The 23,595-nt window shown below is 46.4% G+C and overlaps 1 protein-coding gene across 1 annotated transcript in view; it reads left to right on the forward strand.

Annotated features, from left to right (window-relative positions):
* The window catches only part of NKAP (NFKB activating protein), a 420,242-nt gene that overhangs the window by 113,824 nt on the left and 282,823 nt on the right, over positions 1-23,595 (forward strand). The window contains exon 4 of the mRNA XM_069612688.1: positions 10,510-10,620. Within this exon, the coding sequence (XP_069468789.1) occupies positions 10,510-10,620 (111 nt within the window). The remainder of the gene's footprint in view (positions 1-10,509; positions 10,621-23,595) is intronic.

Raw genomic sequence — 23,595 nt, forward strand, 5'->3', positions numbered from 1 at the left:
CGACCCGGTCGAACGTTGGTTCTGTGGTCATCTCCTCCGCAAACAGCAGTGTAATAATGTCTCTCACAACTCGGGTTAAGTCCCTCTCTGTTTCCCCCTCCGTCTCCGGTATCCCGAAAAATCTTAGATTGTTCCTCCTTTCCCTGTTTTTGTAGTCATCCATCTGCCTGGCTCTCTCCTCGTCTTTTTTCCAGGGCCGCAAACCTCATGTCTATGTGAACTTCGTGGGCTACTGACGAGGACTGGTTGGTTTCCACTTGCAGGATCCTATCCTCCACTTTGTCCACCCTCTGATCCATTTTTTTGAACTTCTGGGCAATGTCTGAGTGCATTTCCCTAATTTCCCTAATTTCCTGTAGAATGGAGGCGAAGCCCTTTTCCATTCCTATTGTGGATTCCGTCGTGGTATCCGAATGAGCCATGCCACCGGAGCCAGTGGAGCTGTTATTGGGACTTTCCGTATCCCTGTACCGGAATGCCTGTAGGGTCTCCTGCCAGCTCATACACCCCTTTGCCGTGCCCCCAGCGGGGTCCGCCGCTGGTCAGGATCTTTAGGGGGTTTCCTCGGGATGGTCCTCGGGCGGGCACACGTCCCTCCCGCTCTGGGCGGGGGCCTCGCACCTGGGACTCTCCTAGTCTCAGTGTAGCCTTGTAGGGCGGGGGGGGCCACCGGCGCCGTTCCCACACCTCTGTCCGTTTTCACTGTTCTCCGCCGGAAGGGGCGACAGGCAGGCACACGCCCCGGGGGTGGCCCCTGGGGGCCTCCACCTGTTTGGGGCGAGGTGGGTGGTCATCCTCTCCTTTTCCAGGGCCCCTGGGCACACGGGGTTCTTCGGTGGAGGCACAGTCCTGCCTCCTCAGCGTGTTGACTCAAGGTTCATGCGCTTTGATCGGGGCCTCGCTGGGCCTATACTGCTGGGGAAGGGTCTACTGTAGAGTGGGGTGGGTGAGTGGGTGAGCTGTGGTCGCAGCTGGCTGGCGGGTGCTGCGTGTTCAACCGCGGGGGTCGTTTTCCCAAAGTATGCCTCCTCTTTCCCTGTGTGTGGCCCCGGGGGCCGTCGGGGCCCGATGCCACCGTTTCCAGGTCCCGGATGCCGGATCTGGGGGCTGCCTGCCCGTGCCTCCCACTAGGTCTGCCCCGCTGGGAGAGTGTTCCATCCCCGAAGGCGAGGAGGAGGTGATGCGGGCCCAGAGTGCCTCACCTCTGCGGGCCGCTTCCACTTGCCATCCGCTGAAGTCCGTTGGGGGTGGGCCTCTTTCTCACTGCGGCCGCGTCTGCCTCCTGTGGCCTGCTGCGGGCTGGGTCTTCACGCTGGACCCGCCTGCCTCTGCGCGCTGCTCCTTTTCCTAGGCTCCGCAGCCCGACGGGAGGACAGGTTCTCCGGCGGGGTTTCCCAGGACCCGGATGCCGGATTTGGGGGCTGCCCGCCCGCGCCTCCCGCTAGGCCGGTTCCACTGGGAGAGTGTTCCGTCCCCAAGGGCGAGGTGGGGGTGATGCGGGCCCAGATCCTCGTTCGGGGGGCCCCAATCCGGTGTGCGACTTCCGGGGAGGGCAGATACTGGCGGGGGAGTGCCTCACCTCTGCGGGCCGCTTCCACTTGCTTTCCGCCAAAATCTGTTGAGGGTGGGCCCGGCCGGTGGACCTGCTTATCGTTGCGGCCCCGTCCACCTCCTGTGGACTTCTGCGGGCTGGATCCACACGCTGGCCTTCCTGCCTCGGCACGCCTCTCCTTTTCCCGGGCTCCGCAGCCCGATTTAAGAGCTTTAGGTGGATTGACCCAAAAAGATCTGAGGAGTTTGAGCTTTCGCATTGATTGGTCAAAGTCCAATCGCGTTTGTGTATAATTGAATCCACATGTAGGACAAAAAGGTAGACCCAATTTTAAAACAGCCATTTTATATTTAGTCAAAGAATGGTTAGATACATTAATTATTTGGGTAGAAATTACATCCTCTGCCTCCTTCCCTGTGTGCAAGAAAAGGGTAGTCTCGTCCAATTGCCTTGATTTGATGCACTGCCCTCGTCTCATTATCCTTGTCTTTCATTTTGTGTTGAGAATTTTCTTTCACATCCACTGATTCTTCCACGACCTCTTCCCCTGTTTGATATTTTCCTTTCTTTGGAAAGAAGCCTAATTTCTTGTAAAAAAAAAAATGGTGCCGTGGAGGTTCTGCATCACTACTCAAAGCATCCGACTGCTGAAGAGGAAGAGGGTGGATCACTCAAAGGGACAGTGGTGTCTTGCCCCTCCACTAGCTGTTTTCTCAGAGTATTACATTTCTTTGCAAATGTATATACTCTACCAGCCTCGTAATCCATATACATGTTCTTAAAAAATAGCCTCAAGTACATAGGTTTACATTTCACTACTTATTCAATTATAGCTCAGTCAGCCAACAGCAAATATTACTGTTTATAGCAAGCTTGCAAGAGCAGAGTATTACAAGGAGGGGTTTTGTGACAAACATTTGGCAAATGTTTTAACAATTACAGCCCGATTTCTCTACCGCACAAACTCATCTCGGCTTTGAACTGGATGGTAACGGTTATTAGGGGTGTGGTTAAGTTTTAACTATATTGGAGGGCTGGGGCGACATTCTTTCTCTGCGCTTCAGTAGGTAATTGATGATGCTGATCGGGTTCCTTTCCTTTCTCATCCAACCCCTCTAGGTCTGCTCCTTCCTGCCTCTGAGGTCTCACTTTGCGCAATGAAGGGTTTCAAATAGTCAATGCCCTGGAGCTGTACGTGTGACTTTCTTTAGTTCCTGAAATGCCTTCTGGCACCCATCTGTCCACATGAACATTTTAGGAAGACGTTTTTGCTTATTGTGGTACTACTATAGTGCCAATCTTGGCATTAAAGTTGCAGAAGTACAGTGTGCGACTAAAAAAGCCTCCACTTTGGTATAAGTAGTGGTGCCATCACCCAGTCGAGTACATCTTGTACTTTGCCTTTGAGAGGCTGCATTTTGCCACCTCCTCCATGGTGTCCAAGGCAGATCAGAAATCTGATTTAGCTAGCATTTGGATGCTTTGATGGGCGAAAATAAAAGTTACATTGAGCATTTATATTGCTCTTCATGCCTCAGACCAGCCTCTAAGCATGTGACTGGGATTCAAGCCGGTGTCTCCCTGTGCGGTCTTGCTTCCATGACGCATTGCCCCTAAGCTAACCTTATGGGTGATTTGCCCTTTTTATGTCCCGACATATTTGGTGGTGGCCCACTTGATAGTCCCAGGTAAAAATTAATACAACAATGTTGTCCAGGGAGGCAGCATTGGATTTGTCTTCCAGTCACAATTTGGTAGCCACATTACGTAGGGCGATGATATATGGGGTTTTAGACAGTAATGCTGGCTCACTGGGAGTCTGCCAGAGACTATTCTGGAAAAGACTATTGCACCTGCTGAGTAGATTTCCAAATGTGGCCCTTGGGACATTCGTAGGAACCTTGCAGCTCGGTATGCCACCAAAAGGGCTCCTTCAAATAATAATTACTTAGATCAAGCTTGGAATTAATTTTAAGATTGAACTTCCATCCAAAATTATAGCTCTAAAGTTGAATTTACAGTCTATCAGCCTGGATGTGATACTGTTCGAAACAGTGCAGCTGAGGCTCCCATCAATTACCCTCCTAAATTTAGTAAAGGATTGGCAGGAACAACATGAGGTAGTACAACACGCTGAGTGGATCTTGCTGAGTGCATCACGCCCGTATTTCAGAATTTTCATTCTATTGATGGCTTCTTGCATCCGTATAAGAATTTAAATAGACCACAAGAATGGAGCCTTATTGCACTAGCAAAGTTCAATAAACTACTGCTAGGTGCAAACTTAAAAAGGTGCAATGGGGAAGGTCGATGCAACTGTCTGTTAACCCGTTTTGAGATGTGCAAAATATTTTGCTGATATGTTTTATTCCATAGTACAGAAATTTTGAATGATTCCATGCTTAAGGGTTGAGGAAATTCACAAGGTGAACAATACCCTGTACTTCCTTCTAGATGATTTTGAGGACTCCATAGCGACGATGGTTGGTGTCTACTTGTTTGCGGCCTGGAGGCCTAGATCCAAGCTCCTAAGGGACCCAAACTGCTCAGAGCAAACAATGATGGTGGCTCTTCTTAAAGAAGCATGGGACATATCGATGGTGGTTCCCGATCTGCATGACTTGTCTCTGCCCTTGTATTGTAGCTATAGCTGTCTAGGCGTGTGTTATTTTGTTCTGCCTGTGGTGGTTTTTAAAGTTTTATGAATGCCCAGTGAACCGATGAGTTGAAGGTTTTTTATATTTTACTCTGAAGGGTCTGGGAAACGAAAGGGCTAAATAAAGATCTGTCTGCCTGTCTATGGAGGTGATTCTAAGGGACTTCCACCTGGTGGGGGTGAGAACGCCTTTGCCTTTTTGATTTCTTATTAAATAAAAAATGATGCAGTTAATCCATCTCCTAAAGGATGTTCTGCTAATCAGACCCCTTTTCCTAAAACTCTATGCCAAAAGCATTGTTTACACATGTGCCCTGCTGCATCTGTCTCCGGCAGCAGCTCCTAACCAGTGGTACAGGGCATGTTCAAAGGTCACATTTTTTGACAGCTACTGTGATCTAAAGTCACAGTAAATGGAGGCTGCATTTACCTTCACCTCTGATCCAAAAACATAATAATTGTAGCCCCATCCGTCTGGTGACAGGTTAAATTCTAAGAAGTCGTACCTCGTTTTGGTGTGGTAACTGACATTGCCCGCAATTATTAAAGCCACATAAAACTTATCATACAATTTGACAACCCTGTTATCTCAGACCAGCTATGTGAAGGAAATGTGTTTTCGTGTGACCTGGCTGTCTCCTTTGCAGCATTCATTGAACTGGCTTGCCGCCAGATTGCACTAGCCGCATTCATGGATGCTTTTGCTCGAACATCTCACCACTGTGGAAACCTTTGAACCATTGCACTTTCACACTGAACCACCAGGATCTTCACATTCAACCGACCCAGACTCTGACTCAAACTGCTAGAAGCATCATATCATGCATCAATTCGACTCACCAAGAACCATTGTCTCAACCGGCTCATCTGTTAAACCGACCTGGAGGACTCGTCAAACTGCCTCTGCTTGAATGCTGCACTTGTAACGCCAGAGCTCCACTTCGAACCGACACCACGCCCACTTGCCACACTCCAAAAACGGTTCGACCTGCAAGGTCAGCGCCCAGAATCCTGGTTCACTGTCGAGCTGTCCAAGAACAGAGTAAGGTATTATTGAGAGGTCTAGACCCCCAGTCCACTTTTGAGACCATAGTAACTGATAAGCCACCCTTTTGACCTTTTGTAAAGTGACATTGTTGCATTTATTGCCTGTACACCTCTACTATGGTACCCAGAGTGTTATCATGCATATGTTCTGGATCTTCTACCAACTTTACATAGGGGTGGGTTTTTGTTGGTGTTTTTTTCTCGATAGTTTTCTGCATATTGGTTTGTTTAAGGTATGTGCATTTTTATAGAACCTTGAATGGACATTCTTTTATTTTGTAGTCTTTGTACTGTTACTGTTTGGATTGCTACTGTTAACTCATTCACACCCCTCCTAAGAGTATAACCTGCTTTTGGCCCACATTGCCACAAAAGGCAAAGGAGGCATATCTCTTGGCTGCGCCTGTTTCACCTTTATGATTGTGATCACTGTTGGATTGTTGTAGTGTAAGGCTGTATAGGCTGTTTAGACACTGCTCATCCCTGTACTCTTGGAGAGCATTAGTAATTTCGTCACAGCGACACAGAACCTCTCCAGTCGACTAGCAGCATGATTCACCAACCTCCTGTAAAGTGGCAGGTGCATTTTTGTATCCCAAAAGGCATGACCTGTTATTGGTACACACATTCAAAGATGAGGATGCTATTTTCCCTTAGCATGGGGTAAGATCAGAGGTGTCCTGGAACCTGGTAGCACCGATCTGGTTCACAGGCTTATCTTTGGTCGACCATCAGTCTTGGTTAGAATATTCAAACCCCTGAAGTCCATGCACAACCGCAGGGACTTGATTCCTGCCTTTGGACCTGGGACTACAGGACCTGACCCATAACTAGTGGAATGTCCAATCGTCCAGAGTTTGGCCAAACTCAATCTTCATGTGGGCTCCAATTTTGTCAGACATCCAATGACTTCTGTCATTAGCAGACATGCTCTTCCTAATCGATTATGTTTGCACCATGGTGTAAGACCTAGGCTTCGGTAGAACATAGAGGTATACTATTGAGACTAATCTTCACAGTCCTCTAGTTTCCTGGCAGTCAGTTGCAAAGACAGTGTTATTCCCTCCACTGACATTTTTTGTACTGCCCAGTAGGTAGTTGTAGTGACTTTGGTCTTTCTTATTCCTTGCCCTATGGAGAAAGGGGAATGTGTAGTGACGTGTTACCCTTTCCCTGCATGCCTCTGGAATGCTTGGTGTTTGACAGAACATATGGGTCATATGATGAAATTGTCTGTGCTTGGCTTTGAATGTTTGCATGCTTGGGTGACTGAACAGCGATGGGGAATGCCGGTGGATGTGTAATTGGAGCCTGACCTACTTCGTGTATACTTGTTCTGTATCCAGAAACTAACCTTCATGACTTGTAAATAATGGATCACTTTTCTTCCAGCGTGACTCTGGCTTACTAGTGTTCTGGAAGAGGCTTACCACCTCCCTCCTCTCTGAGACCAAGCCTAGTGCTCACACCTCTCATTTTTGAGATGAGGTTTGAGTCCATTGCCGTGGAGCATGCTCAGAAGTTCAGTCAGTTTACCAATATAAAGCACATAGTTTACTTCCCCTTACTGTCTGAGGACAGTTTAGGTCCAGGCCACGTATCCTCTTAAGCTCTAGGCAACATAAGGCCTTGTACTCTCCTTCTTTCAATCCGATTTGGCAGGCCTTTTGGTCATCGTAATGTTTGACCAAATCCTCAATTACCCTCTGGGTGTCCTTTGCTGTGCCCATGAACTTTGCCATTCTCCTTCTGAGAAATAGTCCACAATATCTTTTTATAAACTCTGAGGGGATGCTTCCCAACCCTCCTTGACCAAGATAAGGGGGCACTGACAGGGTGGCCAAAAAGTAGTTTGAAAGGCCTATTCCTTTTGTGGCACCTCCATGGAAAGTAAAGAGTAAGCATTGTATGGGGAAATCCCATTTCCTTCTCAATGGCACACAGAAGTAGAAAGGTATAGACTGATAAAAGGGAGAGTGTGAGAAACCTGAAGGTGTGTCCCTGGGGATCTGTCATCCAGGTGGCCAGGACACGACCATATCTATTGGATCCAGTTCCTGGGGGTGGACCCGTGAGGGAGGATCACCTGCATGGAGGTGTGCTCAGCGAGTAGAAGTGGGACACTGACAGTGAGACGCGGTATTCCCTCTTCGTATAACACATTTTCCCCATCCTACCACGTAGGATACTCAGACACTCTACCCCCCCCCCTTTTTTTCGACACAAACACTTTCTTACACCACGAAAGACAACAGACTAACACCAGAGCCGCTTACCTGACATGTCTCAACACAAGGGTCGGGCAATTGATCTCTCTCTCTCTCTCTCTCTCTCTCTCTCTCTCTCTCTCTCTCTCTCTTTTCCCCCACCCCTTTCCTTCCCCACAGGGATAAAAGGTGTAGTACGAGAGCACAATACGAGCAAGGCAGACCGCACAACGAAACAGCTATCCAAGTACGTCAGTTCAAGAAGAGGAGAAAGGCGTCGAGAACAAAAATGGTGACAAGGAGAGAAGCAACCTTGCCCTTTCTGACCCGGAATCGTAAGACCACAAACAATAGCCAGCGTGTGTTGCAGCAGATGTCAACCGTACACGGAGTACGCCTACACTGATAATCAGAACAGGGAGAGACGCTTGCTACTGTGGTACCGGCCTTGACTCCAGAGACAAGAAAAGCCAAGCGGTACATCACAGCCGGTGAGTCGTTGGCAGAGCCGATACTGAACTGTGTTGAACGAAAGTCAAACATGGCAAATTATGGGAAGTTCAAAGAACTGTTAACATTAAGGGAAAACCAGCTGCAGAGGGGGTCCAGCACGACATGGGTGCTCATTCGAGTGACTCTGGTTGATCCCACGTGTGTTGAAACTACCGATACCAGAAGGACTTAGGAGATCCGCAAGGAGAAGGTCAAAGTGGTCATACAGGGGTCTAGCAAAATCCTCTGTACAGTCGAAAGTCTTTGACCGACAAACCATTGGAAATCTAAGGGAGATAAATCCTGAAAAGTGAAAAATCAAAAGGAACATTGTGTTGACATGAGTGAACCCGACAGAGGGAGGTCCACAGTAAATTGTTTAAAAAGCATTCACAAGTTTGAATGTCAACAGTTGAAAAAGCCGTAGTGAACCCAGTGGAGGGAGGCTAACATTCGAGAGGGGTATGAGCCCGGAAAAGGGGGGATCCACAGATGAAAAGCCATCACTCAACGACCTGTGAATTCTGTAGTGAACTTGACTGAGGCAAACATTTGAGAAGTGTCTGAGCCTTGAAGAGGGGGACCCAAGGGTGAAGTCATCACCCAACAGACATTGGAAATACTTTTTGTTTGTGTTTTTTTAACACATCAGGTCCTCGGAGGCAAGAAACATTTTGTAGACAAGAGACTTAACCACCGAAGGTCCTGATATCTGAGAATGAACTGTAGTTTTTTGCTCAGAAAGCTCGAGCGTGTGCTGTGCTCAGGAGTTCTGCCTTCTCCCGTGCACAAAATGTGGGGAAGGTAGAACCCCGGCTACCACAACCACATCCTGACTTAACATTTGTGAACACTTCTTTTTTTTTCTTGTGAACACTATCCCACACGTTTTTGTATTTCGTTGTAAGGATTGGCAGTAGTTTCTTTTAGCATAGGCCCTTTTATTTGACTAGACGCCACTAGGACTGCCTTATTATTATTTGATGGTCGTAGCTTGCTCCCATCTTAGATTTAGGTTTAGATTAGGTGTTTTCCCAACCTACCAATACAGTTTTTAATAAACACCCTTGAACTGTTTTCACTTGTCTGTCTTTACTGTTGCCACCATGAGTTCCTTACAAGAGGGAACATCTACTCCTGGAGTTCACTCCCACTCTGTCATCCCATATGCATTGCGTTTCTCCACTCTAGGGTGTAGTCTTATCTTGTATTATGTTATTAAATGGTTTTCTAAGTTGTATGATGCTTGCTGCTGCATCTGAACTTTTGCAATGTTTGCAACTTTATTCTTTGATTAAAATCTTAAATTTATTTTTGTTTGGTTATAAAATCAACAACATAAACATTCAAAGTCGTTATAAAAATAAGAATGAACATCTGAGTGCACCTCTTTGTACAATACGATAAGGGGAATATTGAAAGAAAATCCAAACCACACCCTCACCCCCAGTCATTTTGGTAGAATAAAATAAGGAAAAAACTTCAAAGAAACAACTAATCGACAATTACAATAAAAACAAGCGATCGTCTGTACATTCCAGCTTCAAGGATTTTAGAAAGGCGTTTACCGCCACTACAATAGATGCCGTCCTACCCGCCAGGCAGCAATTCCATACTCCTCCTTTGTTACCCAGTGAAAACAATCCTACACATTTTGTTCAGAGAATTCCATCTTAAGCCCTGTACAGCCAACACGAATAACAAGTGTTTTATGTTCTCTTTCTCTTCTTTGGTCTCACAATATCTACAATAAGCCAAGTCAGGATTCAAAAGGGAGCACCTAACTAAGATCTCCTTGGTCAGTACAAGATTCCACTGAAACCGAAGAAATACCCTTTGGATGCTCTTATCAGGCTAGATTGCAAGGTAGGGGACTAACGTGCCCAATTATTGATGGTTACCAGAGAGATGGTTCAGTATAATTTAGTTGTGCAATTCTTAGAGTGTGATAATCCAGTCAAGGCTATATAAAGAACGCTTGACCCTACTTGGGTTCTCAATCAGGCCACGCTGAGAGCAACCCGTACGAGTAAGGTCACAGTACTCGTTAGATTCTAGTACTAAGCCACTTTCTTTCTCTGGCAGTGTAAGATCTATAAACAAGGATCCTTCCGCGGGACACATGATTTATCTAAACCATGAAAGAAGTTTCCACCTTGTGCTTTGTCTAGTTTCCGCTGCTTTTTTTTTTTGGCTCCTAAGCAATGGAACGCCCTCCTTCCCTCTCCCCTCCTCATGTCTCTGAATTTTCCAAACTAATTGAAAACTCCACCTTATTCGTTCTTTAAAAGTACAAAACAAAATGTTCTTCTTTCTCTGTAAATTTGTATTCATTTTTATCATTTTGATTGTACTGTTTTTTTTTGGATTCTTTTATTGTACAGCGCCTTTGGAGAAAGGCGCTTTATAAATGTAATAAAATACAAAAACATTTTAAGTAATTATTTTAAAAATGTATTTAGTCTGGCTAGTCCAGCAAACTATTTGGTATTTTAGTTTGGTATTTTATTGCAAAATTGTTTATTTGTAACATGCTACATTTTCTGTACCCATAGATGGAAGAAAAAAGAAAAGGAAGAAAAAGAAAAAAAAGAAAAAAGCTACCAAGAAGAAGCGGAAAAAGGACTCCGACAACAGTGACAGTGAATCAGAGAATGACTCCAGTGGTAAGAGAACCAGAATTTAGAAAATTCCAGGAACTTGATGCCCTGCCAGAATTTTATTGAAACGTTTTTGTTAAAAATGCAACATTTAGCCTTGTGGTTGTAAATGCAACCGTTTTACTAATGTCTCCTGGATGGTGCATTATTAGCACCACATAAAAGTAGTCGAGCCTAGAAATAGGAGGCAAAGGCTGTTGTAGGAAGCAGATGATGATCTCTTTATTTTCTGTGTGCTTAGCGTAAAAGGTGGCTCACACACAATTTTACTTGCGTATAAATGGACCTCTCTCATACTGAACATTTATCAGTATCTGGCGCACAGGGTGAGGAAATGCTGCATACAAAATAAAGTTTAGGTTAAGGGAGCTCTTACCATGTCAATGTCAATACCAGGACCCTTTGGCACCTTGTGGTTTGGCGGTACATCTGGCGGTAGAGAAATATATAGAGAACAAGGCCCCACATAGAGAACAATATTCACCCAAAAGCTTAACTGCTTATGCAGTGGTATTCAAACTTTGAATCCCTCTCGCCCCCATACCCCTTGAGTACAAAAAGTAATGCCAGGCCCTCTAAGATTCCATATCTGCTCCTATTTTCTAGTACAAGCAATCGATATACTCCCTTTCTGTGACTCTCGTCCCCCTGAATTCCCCCCTTGTGGGCCTTGCACCCCCCCGCCCTCCTTCAGGACCACTAGGGGGGAGGGAGGGAGGGAGGGAGGGAGGGAAGGAGGAAAGGAGGGAAGACAGCCCCACAGATTGAAGACCACTGCTTTAATGAGATCCTATCTTTCTATATTTTAAACAGACTATACATATACCAGACATGTATATTTGTTGCTTGCAACAAATGTTTCCAAAGTAAAGTAAAAAACACTATGGGACTCATTCAAGGTCTGCGGCGTGAGAGAAATCTGCGGAAATTCAGCAATAATTCCATTACCGCCACATTCCCGCACCGCCGAACTTCGAGATTGGTGATATGATTGTCCAATTTATCTCCAGCAAAAAGCTAGAGGTAAATCGGACCCTCTACTGCACATTTTTCGGTGGAATTACCAGAGCAGAACTACCGCCAGCGGTAGTTCCTCCAAAAACCCTTTGGCGTTCTGTGGACTCTGAAAATGGGGATTTACACAGCCGTACTGCCACAGGACTAATTGGCGGTAACAGTAATCTATTTTGGCAGCAGTTTGGTGGAAATACCACCAAACTCTCTTGATGAGGCTCTATATCCCAAAGATGACTCCAAGTCACAGAAATCAGTGGCAAAGTCATACAATGGTTCAATTATTTAACTAATATAGTGAATTCTATATGCAAACACACCTTGGGTTTTAAGACGGCTGCCACCTGCCAAACAAAAGGGAAAAGAGTATGTGCACACTATTCTGGCTTACTTTGCTAGTTGCGGCAAGTCCTGGTGCTGCTCACTAAGCTGTCAAATCGGTTCTATGGGATTTTCGTTTGTTAAATACCAACTTTGTGTTACATCAGTTTTGAAACCTTTCACTCCAAACCAGCCCATAAAAACATTTTGTTTTTAGTCGTTCTCCACTTACTGCTGTAATCTTGCTGTCGTTGTTGCTTAGAATACTGCTGCTTCTATTAACTCCAGCTCACTGTAAGCACTTACTCGTTCTGAGCGCCAAATACAATGCAGGAAGGGCAGGAAGGGACTTCCTGACTCTGCATGGCTGTACCATTTTTTCCTACAACAGAGTGTAGGGACGCACAACAAGATTGCTTCTACTTTGTGTTTTGTAATAGTTGAATGAGTATTTAAAACTTAAGACAAAACGTCAGGGCAGATCTCTGGCTACAAGGACTGGAAATACATATGAAACTAGGTTCTTGGAACCCACAGAAAAGAACATTCAAGTGGATTGTGTCCTCCAAAGTATTCCTCATCTTTGTTGTGTATTCCATCCAGGTTCAGCTGCTTCGGAATTTTTTTTTCGGCAGAGGTCGCCGTGCGTTGATGTCGAGTCGATCGTCCCTTGAAGGCCTCCATCGAGGGTGACGTCATTGGGTGTATAAGTAGCACGCACGGCGCCCGTTGGCCTCAGTTCCGTTCTTCCGCAGTGTACGTTGCTTCAGAGATTCGATGCGCCTCGAGTTCTGTGAAGAAAGAATAACGAAATATGCCAACCACGACCCCGAAATCAGGTTTCAAAAAATACAAATTGTGCGGCTCAAATATGTCGATTACCGATCCGCACCGAGAGTGCTTACGGTGCCCTGGAGAAGGCCACGACATTGAGGCCTGTATGAAGTGTCAAGCGATGACGGGGAAAGCCTTGCGATAGAGGAGGGGAAAACTGCAGGTAGGTCGTAAGTCTGACCGACCAGCTTCTAGCATCGAGTCGAAATCCTGTGAGGAAAAATCTCCTCGACGCGAAAGGCATCGGTCCAGGTCCCAAAGCGATTCCCATCGCTCGTCGTCTTTGACAAAAAAATCGAAGAAACTACTCCACAGATCCCCCTCCACTACGCCTTCGGACGAATCCCCAAAAAGGATGAAATGTCCCACAAAACATTCATCATCCAAAGAATGGGAAGCATTTAGAGTAAAAATGATGGAGGTTTTCGAGAAAGCGAAGCCTCGGTCCGCGCCTTCCTCGGAAGCCTGCCGGGAGCGTTATCGCTCCGACACTTGCGCGCCCTCGAGCCTGGGTGATCGAAGGAGGAAGGATAGAGAACCTTCTAGGACGTCGAGCGAAAAAGATTGCTAGAGTCGACCGCTCGAGGTCACCGACGCCGTCCGAGACCGAACATACCTCGAAGGGCAAGTCTTCGAAGAGTGCCTCAACGCCCTCGAAGCTGATGCCGTCGAAGTCTGGTACTACGTCGATGTTATCGACGCCTTTGTCGACGCCGAAGCCCTCGACGCCAAAACTTCCAGCTCGACAAGATCAGCTAGGAAGAGAGAAAGAAAAGGCTGAAACACCTGGGTTGCATTCAGGACCCATTACCACTCCTCCTATACCTCCACCAGAGAAGGTTTTCAAGCCTCTGCCTAGGAAGGAGTTTTTCAAATCCCTGACCTCAATTTTTGAGGAACAAGAAAGATCTGATGAGGAAAATGTACCTTTTGGGTTTGAATTTGGTACTCCAAATGTTCCTGATTTCAGAGGAAAGCAGGATGAAGGATTTGGTTGAATCATTGCACAATGCAAGTGGTATTGATACGTCCCGAGAAAATGAATTTGGTAGACCAGAGCCACGTGAACATGCCAATCTATCATACCGTCAGTTAATGACTAAGGTAGTAGATTATTTGGGTTGGGCCAGGCCTACATCCCAATTTGTCCAAGATGATCTTACAGACATACTGGACCATGGTCTTACTGAAGATCCAATTCTACCTGTCCATGTGGCCTTACAAAATATTGGGAGACGCCGGATTCTATTCCTCCAGTGAATAAATCCCTTACTTCAAAATACCGCCCTGCCAGTAGCGACCCCGGTTATCTGTCTAAACATCCCACTCCCGAAAGTTTGGTCATACAGGCAGCCACAGCTTCTAACAAACTTGCGTACCCGTCTATCCCTCCAGAGAACGACGAGAAGCGTGTGGATGGCTGGGCACAGGTTTTTTCAGCTGGGAGCATGGCATTAAAATCAGCCAACTCCACTTGTGCCTTGGCACAGATTTCGTACACTCTTTGGGAGTGCATTGCAATGGCGGCGGAGCACATACCAGAAGGAGAAGAAACGGAAGGATTCCTAGCCATTGTTAGAGATGGAAAGGAAGCTATGCAGGAATCCCTTGAATCTAGTTTGGACACTGTTGATAGTGTGAGCAGGTCCATGGCCACTAGCACAGTAATGCGTAGATTTGCATGGTTACGAAATTCGGATTTTGCACCAGACGTACAGAACCATCTTCTGAACATGTCCTTTGACGGGTCTCACCTTTTTGGCAGCAAGGCTGACGAGAGCCTTGAGGTTACAGACCTCAAAGGCAGCTGCCAAGTCGTTGGGTGCTGCTATCAGGCAACCTCAGCCCTTTCCTGCGACAAATCAATCTTGGAGGGGACCATCCAATCGTTACTACTCCTCATATGGAAGAACGAGAGGAATGGCCAGTCAACGGGGCCAAAGAAAGGCCACTCGCGGTGGACGAGCAAAATGTGCAAAGCCAGCTTCAGCTACAGCCTCTTTGCCATCAGCGGCTGCAGCAACTGCCACAAAACCACTTTGAGGACTTGCATCACCTGTAGGAGGCAGGCTATCACAGCATCTGCAAGAATGCTCCTACAGGAAGTTCTAACCGTGCTGGAGAAAGGTGCTATAGAACCGATACCTGCAGCGGAGAGGAACATGGGATGGTACTCCCCATATTTTTTGATCCCCAAAAAGGACGGAGGACTGAGACCCATCCTGGACTTAGAAGCTTGAACAAGTTCCTCAGGAAGGACAAGTTCAAGATGGTCACTCTTTCTCAGATCCTTCAGGCCCTTCAGCTTTAGGACTGGTTGGTGTCATTGGACCTCCAGGATGCTTATTTTCATGTGCCGATTCATCTCAAACACAGAAAATACCCGAGGTTCGTGGTTGGCGACTCACATTATCAGTTTCGAGTCCTTCCATTCGGATTGACCTCCGCCCGTGGGTCTTCACCAAATTGATGATAGTAGTGGCAGCACAACTCAGGCGAGGGCGGAGTCATGTCTACCCCTATCTGGACGATTGGTTGATCAGAGCACGATCCGCTGAACAGGCAGTGGATCACCTGAAAGTCACCTGCCATTTCCTCCACAGTCTGGGCTTGTCCCTCAATTTCAAGAAGTCACAAATGACACCTCAACGGCTCCAATATATAGGAGCTGTGTTAGACATATCCTGGGAAAGAGCTCGCCTCCCAGGTCGAGGGCTCAAGACATTCTTCAGATGGTTTCCAAATTCTGAAACGCCCAAAATCTTCGGGCTTACAACTTCTTAAGTTTGCTCGGCCTCATGGCATCCTGCATCTTTCTGGTGCCAGAGGCACGCCTGAGAATGAGATCCCTTCAATGGGCTCTAAAGACTCAATGGTCCCAGTTCTCAGGTCGAATGACGGATCTTCTCCAGATTCCGAACAAGGTTGTCAGGATCTTCTATGGTGGACTTGTGCAGAGAATATTCTGAAAGGAGAACCCTTTTGGCAGCCATGGCCGGAGATTACAGTAGTGACGGACGCCTCAATAAAGGGGCGGAGAGCTCATGCCAACGATCTGACAATCAGTGGTTGTTGGTCTCCATCGCAGTCCAAACTACACATCAACCTTCTGGAGCTGAGAGCAATCGGACTAGCGCTGAAGGCTTTGCTGCCATCTGTCAGAGGGAAGAATGTCCTGATAATGACGGACAACACAGTGGCCATGCTTTATCTAAACAAAAGAGGAGGTGTAGGGGCACTACCTCTGTGCAGAGAGGCAATGCAACTCTGGTATTGGGCAATTCAAGAAGGTATCTCTTTAACGGCAGTTCACCTAGCCGGGGAAGAGAATATGATGGCAGATGCTCTGAGCAGGCAGAGCACAGTGTCCCACGAATGGGAACTGGCTCCGGAAGTCATTCTAGAGATCTTCTCCCTTTGGGGAACCCCTCAGATAGACCTATTTGCGACCGGTATCAACCGAAAGTGCGAAAGGTATTGCTCAAGGGAATTTCCCCCCCCGAGAGGAGCCCTGGGGGACGCATTCGTGGTGGAGTGGAATTTCCCACTATTGTATGCGTTCCCTCAGTTTCCCGTCATTCCTCAGGTCATCAGGAGACTGAGACGGCTCGGAAGCCGCATGATCCTAATTGCCCCGGGTTTGGGCCAGGAGAACGTGGTATCTGGACCTTCTAGACATGTCCATCTGTCATCCAGTACGTCTTCCTCAGAGAGAGAACCTTCTCTATCAAATGGAAGGTCAGGTTTTCCATCCAGAGGTCTAAACCCTCAACCTTCATGCTTGGTATCTGAAAGGCTGAGATACAAGGATTGGAACCTTCCAGATAACGTTATGGAGGTGTTGCTTTCGGCAAGAAGACCAGCAACAAAGTCTCTATACCGTTGCCGTTGGAAAACTTTTTGCAACTGGTGCAGAGAAAAGAATGTCGATCCCTTTCTATGTTCTATTCCGGAAGTACTATCTTTTCTTCTGACCCTAGCACATAGAGGTCTAAATGTTGGAACCATTAAAGGTTGTCTTGCGGCGCTTTCCATCTTCAAGTGCTCGTCGGAAGAATGCTCCTACTTCAAAATTCCTTTGATAGTAGAATTCTTAAAAGGACTCACTAGTGTTACCTCCTCACCCAGTTCAAGTACAGATTTGGGATCTCAATTTGGTCCTAAAATTCTTAATGTGTGCTACTTTTGAGCCTTTGCACACGTGTCCATGAAGATTGCTAACATGGAAAACTGCTTTCCTAGTTGCTTTAGCATCTGCAAAAAGAGTGAGCGAATTTCAGGCACTGTCTTCTGGCCCACCCTACACTGTTTTCCATAAGGACAGAGTTGTGTTGAAGGTTAAACCCTCATTTTTACCAAAAGTGGTATCTGAGTTTCACTTAAATAAAAAAACTGTTACATGCATTCTATCCTCCACCCCATCCTAGTGAGGAGGGAAGATTACACAGGTTGGATCCAAAAAGAGCTTTAAGCTTTTATATCTCTATGCTTTCTAGGCTTAGATTGGACAACCAACTGTTTATTGGCTACACAGGAAAAAGATTGGGTCCATCAGTAACAAAACAGACAATATCACGTTGGATTGTGCTTTGCATTTCGGAATGCTACAGACTGGCGGGAAAAGACCCACCAGAAGGTTTAAGGGCTCATTCCACCAGGGGCATCGGTTTGTCTACAGCCCTTCAAAGAGGTGTTCCTATAAGGTCCATTTGTGAAGCAGCGACTTGGTCATCGCTGCATACTTTTTCAAAATTCTACAACCTAGATGCTTACGAATCTAAGGAGCAAAATATTGGTAGAGCAGTCCTATACTCAGCCATCTGAAGATATTTTTTTAAAAAATATATATCTAATCCCTCTATCAAAGATGAGGAATACGTTGGAGGACACAATCCACTTAAAGAACAAGTTACTTACCAACTGGTAACGTTCTTTCGATTGGTTGTTCCTCCAACGTATTGCTCATCGCCCTCCCAAGCTACCCCTCTGTAGATTTTTCCCAGGCTGTTGCCACTCTAACTTTCGCAAGGCAAAATACTTGTCTACCGGCACAGTCTGCACAGTGGAAAATCGATAATGAAAGGAGGAAAAACAGAAATGAGGCCAACAGGAGCCGCACGTGCTACTTATACACCCGATGACGGCACCCGTGACGGAGGCCTTCGAGGGACCATCGACTCGACGCACGGCACCCTCTGCCGAAATATTTTTCCCCGAAGCAGCTGAAGCTGGATGGAATACATCAAAGATGAGGAATACGTTGGAGGAACATCCAATCGAAAGAACATTACTAGTTGGTAAGTAACTTGTTTTTTTCAAGGTGAATATACTAAAATATTCAACAGTTCTTTACAATTTTCACAATTCTTATTATGTAGAGAGTGAAAATGAATCCACCTGTTTTGTGGTCAAGAATCTCCAATGCCTTGAATACACAGATTTATACAATCATTAAGTTCAATAAAAAAATCACAGTAATTGGAATACAAAAGATAATGCATCATCGCCCACATTTTGTACAATATGATGAAGTACGTAATGCAAGAGTGATCTTCAAGTAGGTGAATCTTCTATTGTCTTGTGGCTACTACACGTTTTCAGAATCAATGTATCCCTTCATCAGGCAAGTACATACCATCTTCCTGTTTTAAATATATGAAATAATCAGTATACCCTCTATGTGTTTGAACTCCACAACCCTTAGTAATGAAAATTCCTTAACATTAAAAAGCTCCTTTAATCTAACCCAATAATATACGCTTTGTCTGTAAGTGCATAAATAATTAAATAAAATCACACTTCATGTCGAACCTGATTGTTTCTGCAGATACCAATCTACCTGTAAAGAGACCATGGTAAGGTCTTAAAACAACTGACTCCACTCGTTATTAAAGCAGCCATCCATGTCTGACCTTAATTGAAAAAGTAATACATTTACCTCTGAGCACATAGTAATAAGCTCTCACTGTCTGACAATAAGGCCTCTGTGACTGCCAATCTTCTAAAATGTTGTGTCAAAAACATCTGCCTGTAAAGAGACCACAATGAGGTCTTAAACCAATCTGCTCCGCTCCGGACTACTTCTGTAATCTATGGCCAATGTGAAGGGTCAGAAATGTGAGGCAGACAACCTTGTGAAGATTTTTCAAAAGATGACATTTTATTCATTCAAAAGGTTGGATAAACACCTCATTATCCCTACCCTGATGAGGATTTCCCTACCTAAAATAAACTAAAGGAAACCCTCTGACAAAAGGTTTGTGTCCCTCACACTTATTAATAGGGTAATATGTGGCAAAGCAAAATAACAGTTTGAGTCACAATCAGATATTCGTCTGTCCTTCTAATCTGGGTGAATTTCCCTTCCCCAGATTCAAGCAGGATTCTATTCTACCGTGCCAACAAGATAAACAAATCCTATCTTGTAATAACAAAGTTCCAACTTGGTTCTGTTTGATTCAACTTGACAACAAAAGTTCAATTTGACTTTAACCAATAGTTCAATAGTGTTTTTTTCGGTTACCAGTCAAATGGTCGAAAACATTTGGTCGACAGGACACTTGGTCGACACCATTTGGTCGAATGCCAAATGGTCGAATTTTTTTTTTTTTAACCCATTTTTTGGTTTTTTTTTTTAACCCCCTTTTTTCTTTTTTTTTTTCCCCACACGAAAACCCACAAAACAATATATATATAAAAAAAAAAATTCGACCATTTGGCATTCGACCAAATGGTGTCGACCAAATTGCAGTCGACCAGTTTGTTGTCGACCAGTTGACTGGACACCGTTTTTTTCTCCTTCCACTTGTGACAGAACTCAAGAGTGGTTTCTTCCCTTCTTGTAAGAATATTTCTGCGACAGATCATAAATACTTGTTGAATTGTATATGATTCTGCACCAGTTTACACAACTTGCTTCAGTAATGTCAGGATGATTTGTCTACAGCTGCATTCATGCTGTGGAACAGCAAAGACCCTCTCGGGACTGACATCCACCTGATGCATCACGATGGTCCCAGCGTCTCTGCTCTGCATCTGCTGCCATGTGGAGGTAATAAAACAACTCCACCTTCCACTACTGCTCTCTCCCATGACCTTTTATGCCTCTCGGGCTCCCTCAGGTGTGGGTCATTACCACTAAGACGCTGCACTTTGCAGTCTTGTGCCTCTTCAGCCATCTTCTTTGTCCCAATACTTTGAGAATTGTAGGACTTGGACTCCACAGTGGGGTCTGTCATGGATTCACATGCTCATGAATATTCCCTGTCATCGGGCTGGGAATCCTCAGTAAAAGAAAAAAACAGTTTCAATTTCAATGTATTTCTCCTCTAAACCAATCGCTGTCCTCTGGGTTATCCTGCCTCCATCCAATGACAGTTCTCTCTCTAAGCCCCTCCTCTGGCAGACATCTTCAGATTTTTACTGCACGCTTCAGTGTTGGGAGTCCTTCAATGGAAAAAGTTTTTTTGTTTCAAAGGAGCCTGTGTGCTCTTTTCTTCATCTGCCAATAGTGGGGACCCACTGTTGGTGAAGTTCAGCGCCCCTCACGGGCGAAGATCCCTCAAGGATTCTGCAAGACCATCTTGGGCCTACCTCGTGCCCTCTGACCATGATGGAGGAGTCGGAGGAGGAAGGGAAGGTCCCTCTTCAGGCCCAGCACCGAATGCGTGCTACGGAATGCGTTTGTGGAGGACAAGCACCTGCAATGCCTTTGCCTGCACCTGGACCACAAGGAAGTAGAGTGCAAAATATACCTCGGTTTCGCCAAGGAAATGACGAAGACCGGCATAGTAGACTGGCAGCATGGCTTAACATGTACAGGGCCTTTGACCCGTGCTCCGAGCAGGGTCATGCCCCGTCCAGGACTGACCTGTTCTAGGAGCGATCTTCTAAGTCCTTTGAGGGTGCATCATCCGTGAGGGCCCAAGATAAGCCAAGAGCCGCAAGTCAGAGTCCACTGGGTTCACTACTGAAGCGGGTCCCAAAGTGGATAGAGCGCGATCAGCATCACATTCCGCCTCCATTGCCAGCATTCCGTCAAGCTCCTCTTCAAAGAGGAAGTAATCTACACTAAGCTACAGGAGAAATCGGAGGAAGTTGCGGACAGAAGAGAAGGACGCGCAACCCAAACAGGCTCAACCGGCACAGGCTAAGACCTCGTTGGCGACTCCATTGACAGCTACTACCACGGCAGCTACGGGCGCTGATCCTACAAGGGTAGCTCCCACGGCTTAAAGTGCCCCTGCCCCCAAGGCACGACACTGCTGCAGTGACTTTGGCAAAGACTGCAGGCACGCCAGAAGGGGTGAACCAGGTTCAGGCCCCGGTTCAAGACGCGCAGGGGGAAATAAAGGGATGCAAGGAGGTCCCCAAACGGCCCTCCCAAGCCGTCGCACAAGCCATGGAGGTCTCGTCCACGGACGACAAAGATCAGGAGTCTTTGCATTCAGTCCACGAGGACGTTGAAGAGGAAGACGGCGACAATGGTGTAGGGCCTAGTTTTCCTGCTCTGCCTTCTCAGCCGAGGGACATGTTTATTTATTTAAATTTGTATAGCGTGCAAGCAGCCCAGGGGCATTGAGGCGCTGTTACTTGCATGAGCTTAGTTACAGGCATGGTATCAGTAAGAGGCATATTACAGATAGGAACAAGCAAGGTTATCATTACAGCTTATGCGGTTGGTCAATACAACTTAAGCAGTGGGTCCTATGGTTGGTATTCATGCTGCTGCGAGGGACCTTATGAGAAGAGGGTGGTTTTCAATGCTTTGCGGAAGGCTAGGAGGGAAGGCTCACTGCGGATGGTGGGAGGTAGGGCATTCCAGTGAGTGGGTGCGAGATAAGGGAAGCTGGATCCACCTGCTCTGGATCTTTTTACTAGTGGCACAGAGAGCATGTTGGTGTAGGGTGATCTTGTTGGTCTTGTAGAGGCGACGGAGTGGATTCTTTGTGAGAGGTAGTCGGGGCAGTGAGATGGATTCATTTGTGTGTCAGTGTGAGCGCTTGGAAAATTATTCTCTCCTTTATTGGGAGCCAGTGGGCTAGTTTTCTGGCTTCCGAGATGTGGTCCCTTTTGGCAATACCTTGGGCTGCTCGGAGAGCACTATTCTGGATGACTTGTAGCCTCTCCAAGTTTCTTTTTGAGGTTCCTAGGAAGAGTATGTTGCAGTAGTCTAGCCTGGAGCCGGTGATGGCTCTGGCTATGTTTGTGCAGTTCTCTTTGGAGAGGAAAGGCCTGACTGCGTTGATCAGTTTAGCATGATATGCGGCTGAGGAGGCAATGGCGTTGACTTGTCTGTCCATGGAAAGGTTAGAGTCTAGATAGACTCCAAGAGTTTTGACTGAGTCTGAAACAGGTATTTTGATGGTGTCGATGGTGAAGTGACTGAATTGGGAGTCAAGTTTTTTTAGCGTTTCGGGGGAACCTACCAATAGGAGTTCTGTCTTGTCAGAGTTGAGGCATAGTCCATTGTCTGCCATCCAGGCTTGGATGGTGTTGTAGAGGTTGTTAAGGGTCATGGAGTCAGTGTCGTAGTTGCCTGTGAGGGTAAGGAGGATCTGGGTATCGTCCGCGTAGTTAGTGTAGGATATACCCATAGCGTCGAGGATGAGGATGAGCGGTCATGTGAAGATGTTGTAGAGTGTGGGGGAGAGGCATGAGACTTGGGGCACGCCAAAGAGTATGATAGTGGGTGAGGCAGAGGCTAGGTCGGAGAATACTTGCATGGTTCTGTCTTGTAGGAAGGATGTGATCCATGCTGTGGCGTCAGGGGAGAACTTGGCAGTGGAGGAGAGATGATGGCAAAGGACGTCATGATCTACGAGATCGAACGCTGCAGATAAGTCTAGGAGAAGAGCTGGTTTGCCCATGTCTCTGGCATCGTCCATTTGGTTTTTCAGGTCAAGTAGGGCGGTTTCAGTCCCATGTCTAGGACGGAAGCCAGATTGGCGGAGTCCCAGGAGTTTTTCTTCGATGAAGTGCTGAACCTGCAGATAGGCTGCTTTGTCCAGTATTTTGAGGAGGAAAGGGACAGTGGTGATGGGTCTATAGTTGTTGGGGGAGGTGGGATCGAGAGTTGGTTTTTTTAAGAGGGGGCGGACCCATGCTTCCTTGAGGGAGGTGGGGACTTTCCCTGTTGCGAAGGAGGCATTAACAAATGCTGTCAGGAAGGGAGCAAGCGCTTCAGTGCATTCCTTGATGAGAGTGGCTGGGCAGGCATCACCTTTACAGTTGGATGCTTTGATGTTCTTCATTATGTTAATGATGTCCTTTTCCTGTATGGATTTGAAGGAGAAGGGTTGGGGTGGGTCTTGGGCTGGTGGTGGGGCAGGGATATGAGTATTGGGCAGGGCTTGTTTGGTAGCTAGTATTTTGCTTTGGAGGCGGCTCAGTTTTGTTAGCATTGCCGTTTGAATTTCGTCGCACCAGGCTTTGTCTTTGGTGAAGTTCTGGGGGGTGGGAGTAGGAGTCTATAGCTCCCTAAAAATTGCAAAGATTTCTTTTGTGCTGGATTGGGCTTCCGAAATTCTGGATTCAAAAGATTTGGATTTTGCCCGGGTGATAGCTTTTTTGTACTCCGTAGAGCAGGCTTTAAAGATCAGCTTGTCTTTGTCAGTGTGGGACGTTTGCCACTGTGTAAGTGCTGCCTTTTTCTCGTTACGGAGTGCGAGCAAGTCTGGGGTGAACCAGGAGTTAGAGTGGGTGGTGGGTTTGTATTTACGGGTTTTTAGTGGGGCAATGGAGTTGATAGCTGCTTTGATGGCAGCATCGTAGGTTGATGCAAGAGTTTCTGGGTCTGTGGAAAAAGGTGGT

This window comes from Ambystoma mexicanum, chromosome 5p (genome assembly GCF_040938575.1).
Source record: "Ambystoma mexicanum isolate Mex_15411 chromosome 5p, UKY_AmexF1_1, whole genome shotgun sequence".
In the NCBI taxonomy this organism is placed as follows: Eukaryota; Metazoa; Chordata; class Amphibia; order Caudata; family Ambystomatidae; genus Ambystoma; species Ambystoma mexicanum.